The sequence below is a fragment of the Syngnathus scovelli genome, chromosome 19, assembly GCF_024217435.2.
Source record: "Syngnathus scovelli strain Florida chromosome 19, RoL_Ssco_1.2, whole genome shotgun sequence".
NCBI classification, from domain to species: Eukaryota; Metazoa; Chordata; class Actinopteri; order Syngnathiformes; family Syngnathidae; genus Syngnathus; species Syngnathus scovelli.
Window position 1 is genome coordinate 1,062,981 of NC_090865.1, and position 15,249 is coordinate 1,078,229.

General features: G+C 45.1%; 1 protein-coding gene across 11 annotated transcripts in view; it reads left to right on the forward strand.

Moving 5' to 3' along the window:
- The first annotated feature begins 1,116 nt into the window (after nt 1-1,116).
- Nucleotides 1,117-15,249, forward strand: part of csmd3b (CUB and Sushi multiple domains 3b) — a 140,729-nt gene continuing 126,596 nt past the window's right edge. For 10 of the 11 annotated variants that reach the window (XM_049750685.2, XM_049750686.2, XM_049750687.2 and 7 more), the window contains exon 1: nt 1,117-2,151. In XM_049750685.2, the coding sequence (XP_049606642.1) occupies nt 1,941-2,151 (211 nt within the window). In that variant the 5' untranslated portion in view covers nt 1,117-1,940. The remainder of the gene's footprint in view (nt 2,152-15,249) is intronic. The other variant, XM_049750689.2, reaches the window with a different exon arrangement.

Consider the following 15,249-nt stretch of genomic DNA (forward strand, 5'->3'; position numbering starts at 1 on the left):
CATGTAGTGCTGCATAAATGAATGAATCAAAAGCAGCCGCAGCAGCATAATTTAGCTCTTGAATGATTATACCCGGGTGAGAAATGGACTTAACTTGATTGGTTTAACCATTGATGCTTGCAAATGTTCTATTTACTGTTTGGAGTTGGATCCGTCTACTTAGCTTTGTAGTTGAAAGACCGAGGAAAGACAAGTACCGAAATGAAAGCAATTTAATCGTGTACAGCCGAGGCTCGTTTCAGTATCCCGACTTTGCAACCTTTTCGAAAACGGTAAAAAGTGACCTTTTGCTGAAGGCTTTGAATGAGGTGCAAAGTAGCGCCATCTGATGGAGAGACTTTAAAGTCTCTCTTGCGTTTATGATGTTCTCTTGCAGTTCCTAAGCTCCGCCTTAATCAAATGCAATGCCACTTGTAACCTCGAAACATTGTAAACCAAGACCCGCTTGTATGCAGGTGATAGATTAGGGAGGAAAACAACAACAAACAAAGCAAATTGCTCGATTTTAATTCTTGTTCCTGTCATGAAGGAGCACATTTATCTGGATAATGCAGTCTTTAATCCCCGTCATTAAAACTCACCTTGTTACCCGAAAGGCTCTGTCGACTCCACTCTGGAAATCCGTAATCGGTAGTTGGCGAGAACCAAAATACTATCATGTTGCTGTGACCTTGCAGGACAGGCACATGCCATGCGGCGACTCACGGATGGTTGGAGATGGCTTTTGATGTGACGGCTTGCAATGCAAAATTGATGCGTCACATCATTCAGAATTTGACCAAATTCCCTGCCATTTTTTTGGTGCTAGTTGCTAGATATCAATGATGACATCATATAGCTAACATAATGTGTAGTTTGAATTTTCTGACGAAGTGCTGCATCCGTGAGTGAAAATACTGTCTTTGGGAAATACTGAGTTTGGGGGGGGGGGGGGGGGGGGGGGGGGGCTTCTGTTTTTTTTTTTTTTTTTTGCTTCAGTCTTTTTCTTGTGCTGTTTGACTTGGCATACTTATAATGCTGCATTGCTTCCCCGGCCCATCCCCTGACCAGTAGTCCCACCCACCCACGCGCGCTGCTGGGGAGCTTAATTCGCTGCCGCCGCCACCAACTCCCCAACTCCTTCTTCTATTGACTTAATTCCACGAGACCAGCAGAAACAGCAGCAGAGGAAGAGGAGGGTAGCGGAGTGGTTTGTGTGTGCCAGCTCAAGCGGCGCACACCGGTGTTCCTTTTTCCCCCCCCTCCCACTTCGGTTTTAATCACGGAGCCGCTCGGGCTGTGACTCGCGTACGACTGACGCGCGTGACTTAGGACGCGGGAGCTTCCGAGGAGCACTTGAAGGCAGCATCTCGCACCAGCCCGCCGCACTCGCAGGAGGAAGACGAGGCAGAAGGATGGAGCGGGATACGGCTCCTCTGCTTTGAGACCACCGGGATTTCTTTCCCTTTCTTTTTTCAATCCTGGGGGAACATAACTTGAACATAACACGGCAAGACTATTTTTTTTTGTAGGGGGGGATCAAGAAAGAGTGAGGCTGATTGTTTTGCGCCACAGCGAGGACCAGGATGCAACAATTCCCGCATCCGCACTTGAAGAGAAGAGTGGAAGAGGCTGTGAGGTGGTGAAAAACTGAGAAAAAATAAAGGATTTATTTTTTGGGGGAAGGAGGGGGAATACCAAGCATCCAGGCAGCTTGGATGCATCCCAAAGGAGTAAAAATGTGGATTTGACACGCCAAGTCTCCCTTAACATTGATGGCTGATTTACAAGTCACTTCTCCTCTCGCCGTCGAGCGCCATATGATGGATTTATTTAGTCTATGTTAGACGGAGGAGGAGTAGGAGGAAGGAGCAAAGTCGCGCATCCCTCTCTCCCCACCCTCGCCCCCTATCCGCTCTCCTTCCCGCCCTCCCTTCCCCGTGCTCTGGATGTGAAGCAGCATGCGGCCCGGTGAGAGCTCAGAGGGCTCGCGCTCACCTCGCCGCGGAGGATGCGTCGGAGCCCGCAGTAGCGGCACGGAACGCCGTCTGATGGAAAGAGGAGGAGGAGGAGGAAGTGTCGGAGGACGACAACGGATGACCGAAGGAGGGATGACGGCGCGCCGTCTCCTGTGGATCGTCGTCCTCGGCTCGCTCTGCACGCACGCGCAAGGTACGGCTGGGAACGGACGCGCGTGCAATCAGGGTCGTGGCACTGGTTGAGCCCCCACCCCCCTCCTCCATCAATCCATCCATCCATCCATCTATCCATCCCTCCTTCACATGGCCAGCATCCTCCTTTGCCATTTCTTTGATATGTATGCATAGAGTGTGAGGAATGGGTGAAGAGCTATTGAGCTGTAGCTTCTTCTCCTCTGCTCGTTTTTCTGCTTCCCTCCCTCCTTCCCGCCGAGGCTTTGCCTCAATACAGCCATTGAGCCGGTAGCCGATAAATATTCTTGCAGTAGCTCTTGGGCTGTGGCGGCGTGAACGTGAGCTGATTATTCCAAATTGTGTGTGAGTGTGTGCAAGTGTGCGTGTGTTGTTTATAGCAATCATCTCCCAGCCTTCCTTACGCAGCACTTTTTGCTCCCATAGATAAAGCTCACCCTATTTCAGTCTAAATGTGTTATATAATGAACAGGGTGCTCCCCCCCCCCCCCCCCCCCTCTTCCTTCCGGCCACCCCCCCTCCTCTCCCAATTGGAATCAAATGTTAAGATATTGACTATGTGGCGTCACATCCTTTGGTTTTGATGACGAAGAAGATGCAAAGTGCTTGTGTGGGTTAAAGAATGGACCGACACCTTGGGCTGACTTTCAGAACTTGCCAGTAGTGGGTGAAAGAAGAAGAGGAGGAGGAGGAGGAGGAGCTTGTACAGGACGTGGGTAGCTAAATGCTGGACGCCGTTGAGGAGTGTTTGTCACCGTCAGGGCCAAGTGGAGGGCGATCATTTGGAAACTGAGTCCAAAACAATTTCCCTCTGCAAAAGAGTAACATCTGCATGAGCACCTGCACCAGTTGGGGAAAAGGCTTCACCTTAAGTACCTGGCTTTTTGCTAAATGGCCATAATAAGACAACAACGACTCCCTTGAATTCGGTGTCATAGCATCATATCGTATCTCCAGATGGTAGTTCAATCTTCGCTTCATGGCAATGCAGTGCGACAGGATTCCCTCCAACGTGTGAGATCCAATTTGGAGCTGTATTTGAGCCTGCCCCTTCCAGAGCTGACTGGAAAGAGCAAGAAGGGGGGGTAAAAAAAAAAAAAGCCTTGGGGCAGATTCAAATTAAGATGAATAAAATGTCAAAGGTAAATGGAGACGTTGGCCAAGCAGCCAAGCAAATAAAAGCCATTAAAAGGCTGAACAAAGAAGAGGTAAATAATGAAAAGCGTTGATAGTTGATGACATTTGCTGACATTTTGGAGAGATTGCGGCGCATAGCACAAACACCCAATGTAATGATAGGCAGTTACACGGAGGTGTCATTCTCTCCCCAACCACAATGGGGGCACTCATGCAGACCACCCCATAAAGCTAAACAACCCTCATTTGGATCGGAACCAAAAAAATGGAACGCTTCCTCCTTACATTATCTCGTTGCCAAGCAAACTAGCTGTAATAAACTTGTGCAGTGAAAAAAAAAAATCTGCGAGTAAACTCAAGTGCTTTTGGCTCTCCACCAAGGTTTTCCTTCACAGATTCACAAAGTGTGACGTTTCAAATGGAAATGGTCAACTAGTTCAGCTACCAACAAACTAGTTGCGATAAACACAATTCAACTGGCGATGCTAATGAAGGATAACGACGAATGATCCACAATCCAGAATGGCAACATTTCCAAAAGACATTTTTGTCGAAACCATCTTTCAAATAGCATAGCCATGACATTGAATACGTTTTTAATCAAAGCGTTGCTATTTTTACTGTGTAAAGTGTCTAAATTCAGATTATTCATCCACAAGAGATTTTTTATTGTATTTATAACATGTAAAGGAGGTTCCTGTGAACAGAGACGAGGTTTAGTCGTTTAAAGGTGAATTATTTTTACCTTCTTTCTGCCTCCCACCTCCTCCAGAGGCTTAATTTAAACACCGCTACGTCACACTTGAGCACCGGGGAAGCCAACCCCCGCATCTTTCAATGTATTCTAGTCTTGTCCAAAGATGGTTTAATGCAAAAAAAAAAAAAAATCATTTTGCCGTGATTATTACTCACGTGGTTCCAAAAGAACATTTCAATCCATATTGACGAGGCGTGAAAACGTAACGCTTTGTTCTTTGCAAACGATTGAAACGTAGCCGTCATCCCCGGCCGGGTAATTGAATGCAAGTCCTGGCTGTTAAATTGGACGGGCTGTCGGGCGCGGTGATGCTTTTTTCTTTCCCCTAAGCCGTCACCGGATATCGTAGATTGATCGGCGCCCGGCGCGCGCTTATGAATCATTGATTGATGTCAGCCATTAGCATGCCATTGCTAATCATTTACCTTATTTTACTTTATTGGTTCGGGGGGGGCTGTAATAACTTCAGTCGGTAATGGATAGTCATTCTGTTTTACGAGCCGACACCGAGGCCAAACATGATCATACTTTTTGTGTTCTTGTGGACGCACTTTGACACGCATATCAGCATATACTTAATTCCGTGGCTTATGACTGCTCTTCAAGCATCAAGAGGGTTCTCGCTTTCCCACATCACCGAGCACGAAGGGTCCCACCCAGCCTGACTGTGAAAATCTGTTTGGTAAACCACTGCAATGAGTCAAATATCCCCGCAGATGCTGGTGTTGCAGCTCTCGGATTTGAGCGGCTTTTGAGGAGAAGGCAAGCTTGGATTAGGCGCTGAATCTTGCCTTGATTATGAAGGAGTTGGAAGTTACACGCGTTTAGGCCTCTCGCAGTCCAACAAAGTGGATGGTGTCGATGATTCTGATGTTGAGTTGAGGTGGCACATAAGCAAATATAAAATAGTATAATCAATCACTCCTGCGTGACATGTTTCGATTGTTTTCTCCTCTTTTAGGTCAGAAACTAGTGTTGTTGAAACATCTCATGTTCTATTGCCGATTTCTTAGGGACGGAAACGCAATCCTTTGCAGGCTCAGGAACTGCTTTGAAAAGGAGTTAAGGTGCCGTGGTGAATCCAAAAAGTGGCTCATTTTTGCTTTTAAAGATCATTCAGCATTACTTAAATTAACTTGACTTGCTCAGTCGCAACTTAGCTTTCAAGTAAAATATATTGCTGAAGGAGAACATTTTTCTAAATTAATATCTTCCACGTGCGCGTTGTAATTTTCTTATTGGATTAGGATCTTTCCAGATAGAGATCAAAATTAAATTAACCCCCGTAGCCTTAAAAAAAAAAAAAAAAATCCTATCTAGGATTCTTTGGATGATGGCCTCCTTTTGATATTAGTGATGAGAGCGCGTGGCACCTGGAATCAGTCCATTTGCTTTCTCTTTGAGGCAGAGCGTTGGTTTTCGGGCTGCTCGCGTTGTATTTTCCTCTCAGTTCGGAAGATGGATACTCACCATCTGGCCTCGTCTTGTTGTGTGTTGCTTTGACTAAAAAAAAAAAAAGCACTTGCTTATCACTGCAAGTTCCTTGTTTATTTAGGACCTGAGGGCCAGGCGGTGAGAAGGCTCTATTGAAGTCGATTTTTATTTTCCTTCCAATGAGTTTGTTTCTTTTAGGGGGCATCAACATGTCCAAAAACGAACCAATTTTCCCAAGCCAGTTTATTGTAGTGAAAATGGATGTCGTGTATTTTTCACTGATGGACATGAAATGAAAGTCTGCCTTCAGAATAGGACTTTTTTGTTACACCTCAGACATCATTTGCATGAATTTATTATCCGTAATCGTTTTTAGAAGGAGACTGGATAATGGCGTGGCTACTTTAAAGCAAAATGGCTGTTTTGGCTTTCTGCTGCCAAATGTCATGTTTATGAGACTCGCTGAGTTCTGTATTAAAAAGTCCATTTTTGGTGCGGTTGTAGCTTTCTTCCAAGGACTTATGCCTTTGGCCACACTGTGTTTGCACAAGCACTATTAGTGTAATGCTAATTCCTCTTAGTGAATACAAAGAAGCCTTAGAAACAATACAGAGTGAACAGGGTCAGCGACAGTCCGCCGTATAAATATATTTTTTAAAACCCATGTCACATTTTTGCCTTCAAGATGTCCGTGTTTGGGTTTGAGTAGGATTGTGCAAAGAAAAGAAAAAAAGATGGTTACTTAGAGTAAACCTTCGGGGACCGCAGACGAACACCGACTCTGTGATGCAAAATTAACACAGACAGTTTCATATCCAGCTGGTGCCTCCTCTCGACTTGTGCGTGCGTGAAGGTATTTTGGGTTCCTCGCTAAGTAGAAACGGAGCTTTGGATTGTGGCAGGTATTGCCTTGAAGATGGTGATGCAAGTGGAATAGGAAGTTGGATGGGCAGCGTCGGTCAAAGGTTGGATCCCAGTCGACAGCCGGCGCGTGTTGCTGTCAGCGTGTCCTTGAGTAAGACATCCCCTGGCCTTAATGATGCTGTGCTCTAGCCTCTCTCCAGCCCGCTCGGGGAAATACATGACAAGAATTTGGACAAGACATAGTTGACACTTGAAACTGTAAATCGTTCTGATATCTTATAGTGCATCTATCTATAAGTAAGAAGACGTGACGCTTACATGCGTGCATCCTTTGCTGCCATGGTGTTGGCAATGAGCATCTCGGGAACGCTTCCTTCTATTTCCTTTCCGCCTTTTCCCTCCTTTGGAGACAGTTTTGTGCTGTTATGCCATATGTGTGTGTGTGTGTGTGCACGCACGCTTGGTGCCCCCGCAGGCCCCGTCAGGCTGTTGGGAGGTGCACTCAGCTCACAGCTCGAGGGTGCCGCTTTCACCTTCTTACCTAACATCCTCTCTGTCTTCTTTGCCCATCCGAGTCAGGACACAGGGATAAAAATATGCTATATTATAAGATTAAGACTCGACTGCGAATCATTGTATTGGCAGGAATTGTTTTGCCTCACTGGTTGCCACCATGAACAAATTTGACCTGATCTGAATGTGACGAAATAAGATTATCTTTTGTAGCCGCATTTTCAGATTTCATCGTGATGGTAAAGCTTTATTAGTATAAAAAGACAAAATCAATGTGTCATTATCATAGCAGATGGCCATTAAACTCTGCACGCCATGCACCATCGCTTAGGAATATCTAGCAATCATTTTGTCATTGGAGCGTGAAAAATAAATATGCAATATTTAGATTCAAAATAGGCTGAACTAACAAGCAGGAGGTCAGACAATTATGTTATTAACATGAGTGAACAGCTGCTTAATTATGACCTCAATGCAATTTTTGCTATTTGTTGGTGTGCACCGATGTCCCAAAGCTGCCCCCCGACCCCCAATGTTGTCACCCCCTCAGCCCTCCTCCCCCCTCACCTGCTCACTTGTGGGTCAGCAGGTCAGACAACAAGCAGATGCTTTCACTGCATGACTCCGACCAATCCGGCGCTTACACACTTCCTCTTGTTTCCTCATTTCACACTCAAGCTTTCACGCAGAAGTCGAAGCTAATTGTTTAATGGCACGTTGTAGGCTCTTTACATCGCTGCCGGGTTTGTTTTCTCATGCAAACAATTATCATGGTTGAAAAGTGTTGATGTTGTTGGCAAAGCTGAGCCCGCCGTCCACTTCTTTTCTTCGTCTTCCTTTCAGTGCCAGCGTTGCTTCACGTTTGATGGGATTGTGAGCGGAAAAACAAACAAACAAACAAAAGCAGAAAAAATAGTCTCTTTAGATTCCACTGCAAGCCAGAAGATTTAGTCTCCCTTCTGCTTATTAGAAAGCTCCAATCAAACACTTCCATTGCTGAGCCAGTTTGAGTTTTCATTTTGTACGACAATTACATTTGTACTTTGAAGGCTTTCGGCACATCGGTCCGTACGAGTCCACACTGTTCCAATCGTGAACGCAGCAAGTGGCTAACGTAGCTTTAGCAAAACTTTCCAAATTTGCTTGACAAAAGTTTTTAAGCAACATGTATCCCGGTCATTATTTTCCTTTTCTTCCTGCGGCCTCCGCATGAAAAAAAAAACCCAAATCATTAATATCACAAAGGCCTTAAAAGCAGCACCGAATATTCTGTCTGGATGAAATAGGTTGGCTTTGCCGCAACAAAGAAAAAAGTACATTTATTCTACTCGGCACATTAGGCGGCCCAAATTCATCTCCGGGTAAATCATGAAATCCTAAATGTCAAAGCCACTTTGGCGTCACCGCCACAATCTGGTGGAGGTAATTTACTGTATATATTCTCAAACAACACAGAGGAAATAAAAAGGCTTTTGCGTCTGCTCCAACAATCCCAAATACCTGCTCGCGGCTCAGCTCAAATGACTTTGCCGGATCAAAAGACGGCGGGCGATAAGGAAGGGGGGAATAAAAGGCTTTGAGTCGGACGTGGAATCCATTCAAGCCGGCCGAGCACCGGACTCGCCTCGTGTCACTCGGATCACATCTTTTATATTTGCACGTTTTATCGTACCTGTGTTAAGTCTCTTTTTTTGCATCCTCATTCAAGCCACTCTGCTCTTTTATGTAAATGTATATGTGTCTTACATAAAAAGAGCAAGACGTATTCAAGAGTTCTTAAAAGCCAGCTGCAGCCTTTTTTTTTTTTTTTTGTATAGTGCCACTTAACAATGAAGCGTTTGAGTGTCATTTGTTCCCAACAAAAATCCATTTTAAAGGAGACATCATTGTATTTTATCATAATTTAAAAGTTCCCAGAGGGCTTGAAAACAAATGTGTGTCTTTCATCAAAATATGAGCCAAACGTGATTGACGGGCCCGGTAATGAGGGCAGGAAAGCTATAGCTTAGAATGTAAGGTACTTTATCGGTTTGATTGTCTCGCTCTTGCTTAGAGGCAATTTCATTAGAGGTACTTCTCAAGAGACCACATGCTGGATCTCATCGCTTTCATCTCAACAGAACACAATTTCGGGGACATTTCCGTGAATGAAATGCTTCCAGTGCATTTGGCAATTGCTAGAGTTGACTTCAATTTAGGGCTCCATACACCCAGGTGACAAATCGTCTTGGAAAGTCTATGTACGGAACTTTTTCTTTAATTTCCCAAGTCAAATCAATGTTTATATTTCAGTTGTGCTGTATTAAGAATAATTGATATTTACTGGATGTAACCAGTGTGACAGTCTGAGCTTTAATTTCTCGCTTTGAGCAGCCGTCGTTTTTTTTTCCAAGCAACCAGCCGCATTTTAACACATGCCTCACTCCGCTGGGTTATTTGGGCCTAGCAAGAGAACATAGCAAACCTCCCGTTAATTATAACCTGAGCATCCCTGACATTTCTTTTTTTTGAACACCAGACTCCCCCAGGTAAATGCATGTAACGCCGCGTGTGTGTGTGACGGCCCTTTTGTCTTGCGGGGATGAAACAGCTGGGTGCGCCTTGCTAATTAACTCGAAAACCTCATGATTACCGCTAGCTACTGACAGAAGGAGGGAGAAGAAGGAAGCCCAAGTGGGACATTTCACTTGGACAAATGTTTATTTACAGCTGACCACGTACGCCTCCCAAGCTCAAATTTAGCCCCCCCCCCCCCCCCCCCCCCCCACCCCACTTTCGAGCTTCTCCTCGCTGTTTTCAACACGTAAAGAAGACGAATGAAACGAGAGGAGTTAAAACAAGACGGCAAAACAACAAATGGAACATAATTAAGACCGGTTGAGATGTTTGTTTTTCTATAACTGACAATCCAATTATGTGCAGCAATTTTCTTGTGTCTCGCAAAGCTGGTACATAATAGGGAAAAAAAATGTTCCCTCACAAAACAAAGACAATCATTTCTGGCAAGAAAGGGACAAACATGAGGCTGGCGAGCAAAAAAAAAAAAAAACTGGGATGGAGACAGCGTTGTTGTTTCTCCGCAGGCGAAAGGCCACCTCTGCCACGCCGCTCTATCCACTGTGCGTGTGCTCTTATACTTGTGTGTATGCGCGCTTCTCTGACAAGCATGTTACGTCGGGTTTATCGCAACGGCTCGCCTTGGTTGACCTTACAAGCGTCTCAGAAGTCCGCCCTGAAAGGTCACGGAAATCAGAGGGGATATGAACACACAACGCCACTTTTACATACACAGACGTTTTCATTCTATTCCATACACATAGTCTGAATTTTCCATTTGAATGGCATGCATATTTAAAAAAACAAAAAATCTTTCATTCAGTTCATTGATTTCAGTTTTTGATGATGTGGCACATGTGTTGTTTAAACACGGCGATCATATCTTATGAATGTCAGGCGTAATCATATTGAGTCGCAAATCCAATAAACTGCCTTCATTTATGATTGAAAGAGAATAATCAGCCTTCGCGCACTTGCACTTTTTTTTTTCCTCTTTCTATTTGTCCGGGTCTAAGCAGCTGGCTATTTATACGAGTGTGTGTAATGCTGTGGTCACGGCGCGTTGATTTTCATGTCACACGGCAGCGTTTTTGTTCTCCACTCAATTACGACACGTGCCCACGGGGCGTCTGTCGGGCAGCCGGAAGACCGCCGGTTTGATTCCCGCCACCGTTCGGGTATCTCGAAGGAAATATTGAACTCCCCGGTTGCTCTCGCTTTCATGTCATCATTTTAAATCTCTCCATTGTGTCTTATTTTTCCCCCCTTTTGTTCTGCCCAGTCTTCCCTGGTGGCTTCTCGCCCGAGAACTGTTTTAGTAATTCCTTTTTTTGCTTTCCACACTCAAGCTATTTAATTGCCACTTTGGCCTGAGTTTGACACAACACAATTGCTCACAATAACAATAACGTCAAGTCAATGAAAACCCCCACATGAAAAAAAAGACAAAAAATCCCAAACCCGGCTCCGTATCATTTTTCAAGCTTGAGCAATGTCACTGGAGACTTAAGAAAAGTGCTGAATTAGAAGCGTTTCCCCAACGCAAACAAGCAATTGTGTACCAAAAGGCATAAGTCATTTTTAAATTGCGGTGTCCCACCGAGCGGAATCATCATTCAAGAAGCTTAATTAGCTTTTGCGAAACTGGACTTAATGCATCTTGAATAAATTGACCAAAACTGCAGTGAGCAAAGGGAAGTCGAGTATGAGCGATGATATAAAACATGTAAACTCATTCACTGCCAGCCCGGTTACTAACTCGACGTCGACGTCTATAGCTGTCAATGGCAGTGGACGAGTTGAACGCAAAATAGCTCTTTTATTTTAAGTGTGGCAGTTTGTCCTGTACGATCTCCTCTCTTTCTGACTTTTACTTTAAGGTTAATAGTTAAGAAGCAGCCACTTTATCGTCGGCTCCCATTGCACGGCCCGACTGGGATTTGCCTGGCGGCTGGCGTGCACCTTTTGTTTTTTTCTTCTCATTGTGCACTCTGATGCCTTTCAAACGTTCTTTCTGGATGAAATATTGTACTTTAGTTTTTATGACAGTCTTACTTTAACTTTACCGGCCTTGTCTACTCCCACTGCACTTAGCGATCGCCTACACAGAATGCCTTTCAACGGTCCCCAGACGCTTGGGGGACCCTGAACTTTTATTCCGGCGAGGTTTGCGCATGTAGGAGGAGAGCTCGGGGAAGCTTCCTTTCAGTGGTCAAACTCCAAACACCTTCGGAAAAAACAACAAGTACGTCTCGCGATCGCAAGCTTAAATCGAGCCCTGGTTCCGTTCCTATCTGGAATTGGACCTTTTTTCAATTTCAATAGAGTACGGAATAATGTGGCTAATGAAAACACAAATTAGACAGATCACACTGGAGTCAGTTACATTTTAATTTATATTTCGCTTCGACTTGTTTAAATGATAATTATAAAATGTCATCGTGTCATACAAACACAGTACTCATTGATTCGTTTTTCCGTCGTCAACTTTAATGGAAGCCCTTTGGATGGTAACGCAATGCAATTATGGGGTGGTGAAAGCTTACCGCATTTTATTTGAGCCTTTTTTTCCCAGCCTGCACTTAAGAGACATTATTGCAATGTGAGAACATTCAATTTCCAGCTTTTTCTTTACACTGCTGTGACGCAGAAGCCCTTTCAAAATGACCACTTGAACTGTGTTAAACCAACTCCACCCTAAGTACGCTCCACGCATGCGATAGTCATGTTATTATCGCCGTTAAACTTGGAGAGGCAATCCTTTTAGAGAGCCATAAGCACTCGGTATTAATCAGGTGCATAATAATAGGAACACTATCGGAGTGCTCGTAGTTGGATTTGAAAAGCTCCCCGGCGATGGCTGACAGTTGCGAGGAAGCACCTGGACTCGGTATCTGTGCACGGAGCAGCGCTAATGTATAGTGATCCCTTGGCTAAGCCCTTTATCGCGGCAATTAGCCGAATGTGTCTTAACGGCCCGAGGAGAAAAGGGCTTTAAGAAGGGCCGGTGTTGGGGAGAAGACCAAATGATGGCCGGCCGTCAAAAAGGCTTTTCAGCGGACGTCAGGGATTTTGATACCGGAGACTTTGGCCAGATAGGTCACGTCCGCCGGGTGCTGATCCCTCGTTGAAATGTGGATGTCATCAAATGAAACATTTGACATTTCATGATTCCTACTTTGTGCAACGGACAGTTTTGTTTGGGAACCAAAGTTTTCGTTTCAACGTTTCAGGCCCCATAGTCTTTTTAATTCTTTTTCTACTGCGATTGCGTAGATTAGTGATAGACAAGGCCGGTTACATTTGGTTGTTTCCATAGCAACCCCATTGCAAGGAGACCCTTAAGTGGACCACAGGTTAGCGCTTCTGCACTTTGCTTTTTCGCTATTCCCTCCATCCCGACCGCGCTCGGCAACGGCGGGACAACGTGACTTATGTGTGGCTAGCTACTTTGGAATCGGTAAGCCTCCCGAAGCTCTTTAGAAAAGACAGCTCTCGTCGTCAGAGAATGAAGTGGAATTATTAAGCTCCGTCGTTCCAGTCGCACCTCAATCAAAGTCGCTCACGGCGGCGCTGGCAAAAAGCCCGCCGGGCTTTGGGCGTTTTGGCTCAAGGTCGTTTTGACGCGGTCAAACCGGTTACCGTCCATTTGCGAGATGGCTCGGCCGGCCGTGACGGCGTGACGGTTGAACCGGTGTGTGTGGGATGGCTCGCCGCGCATGACGCGGCGGCGGCGGCGGCAGAGGTGCCGTGACTCATGGCAGCGCAAACAGCTTTGAAGATGATGTGGAATCATTCGCGTACAAACAGTCATGCTGCGGTGTTGGATTCAGCCTGGGGGTGCGCATTGATAAAACTCTTGCCAGCCAGCCAGCCTGATATGTGCAAGGGAATACACCCATCACATTTCTGTAAATATTTTATCACATCTTTTTATCGGGCAGCGCTGAAGAAGTGACAGTTTGCTACCATGTAAAGTCGGCAATTTATAGCCGGTGTCAACTCACTGTCCGCTTGAAATACTCAAAACAAGGCCTTAAATGTCCAAGCTGATTGTACACCGCCAATTGAAAATGTTATTTTAAGAGGCTGACGAAATGTAACCTCACATTGCCGTTTGCGCCCTTGCTTGGCTCCGGTTTGTGTGTGACTGGTTAGAGTACATAAGTGTGTTTACTGGTGATGTCGCAAAAGCTCTAATGCCCCGTCTTCAATGTGACAGCGTCTATGCAAATTGTCCTAAGGGACACGCTGTCGCGCTTTCTCGCACACATAAACACACATTTGTTTTTTACGCGCCACTTCATGAAAGCAAGTCAGCCTGAATGAAACGCATGGTAGCATTTGGATCGGAACAATGGTTCCAAAGCATCTCCCCCATTTGGATAAAAGATAAATGAGGAAAAAAAATACTACAAAATAGCTCAAACTGACATTTCCAATAGGCAACATGTCATCATGCAAACTCCGTAAACTCATGTGATATGTCACTAAAGTTGACTACTTCCCAAATGAGAATATGCCCTCCTGTGAATTTAGCCGAAACATCACATCGCCATTTCCAGCCCGTGTTGGGAGCTCAGGTACTGTGATAAATGCAAAACCCAAACATTGCGGCTGCATATAAATGAATCAGGCAGTACATTGTCACTAAAATGGAGCGGAGAGATGGGGAACAAGGGTCATACATAGAAAGTAAGGAGAAATCCAGAACAAGCACAAAAAAAGACAATCATAGAGAGGCAAGGGGGGGGGGGGGGGGGGGGGGGGGCAGAACGCTTCTTATCAGTGTGTTGCAGGAGGCCGAAAGACGCAACTGGGGAGTGTGTGTGTGTGTGTGTGTGTGTGTGCGTGCGCACGCGCGCAAGTGTGTTATTGGAGTGACTTTGGTCAAGTTTAAAAAAAGTGCAAAGTCCAGCTGAGGGAGGGACGCAGGGCCATGGCAAACATCCTCCTCCTCAGTATGTGTGTTGATATGGCGCAAATGGCAGGCAGGTGTATCGTCCGTGGCCGTGCATTGGTCAACATTGGTTGAAGATCGGGTTGGTTGGGGGCAGCCTCGGAAAATCGATGCGGGCCGCTCTCTGTAGACTCCTGTAGCTCTTTGCATCAAATGAGCCAATGAAGCCACTTACAGCGCATGAAAAGCTTGCCCGCCTTTTAAAACAGCTTTTATTTCATTAGGCTTACTGTTGCCAAAGCTTTGTGCGATGGCATCTACTCGCCTTTTGTAGCGACTCGAAGGTTGCGCAACTTAAATGCTTGAGAGGGCCTCGATTTTCATCTGTACAAGAGGATTTAAAAGCCGATTTATGACAAAAAGGCCACTTTGAATATGGAGGTAATAAAAAAAAGATGTGCACGGCCCTTTTGGGTCGTTTTTCCTCCAGCGCGGTGGTTTCAAATTAAAGGAGAAGGCTGCACCCATGCATCAGTAATAGGGCAGTTTACTGGATTTATTTTATTATAGTGACAAATCAAATCTACTGTGAACACAGGGACTTAACATCTAATTAGGACTCATTGAAACAAGGAAAAGTGTCATCTGAAATCCCTTGAATATTTGCTGGCGGGAGAATCGCCACCAGACACACCTATTGCACAAATGCCAAAACCCTTCATGTCAATCATGAAAGAAAAAAAAAGAAAAAAAAAAACATCTCCCCAAGCTAAACACAAGTGCGGCTGTGAGCTTGTTTCAGTTTAATGAAGTGATCTGGATTGACAGGAGACTTTTTAAAAATAAGTCTGCGGACAGCAATTATACAAACCGGATGAAAGAATGCCGCTTTGGAAATTTTCCATTTATAGAAGCATATGCAGATGATTTGCTGCTAT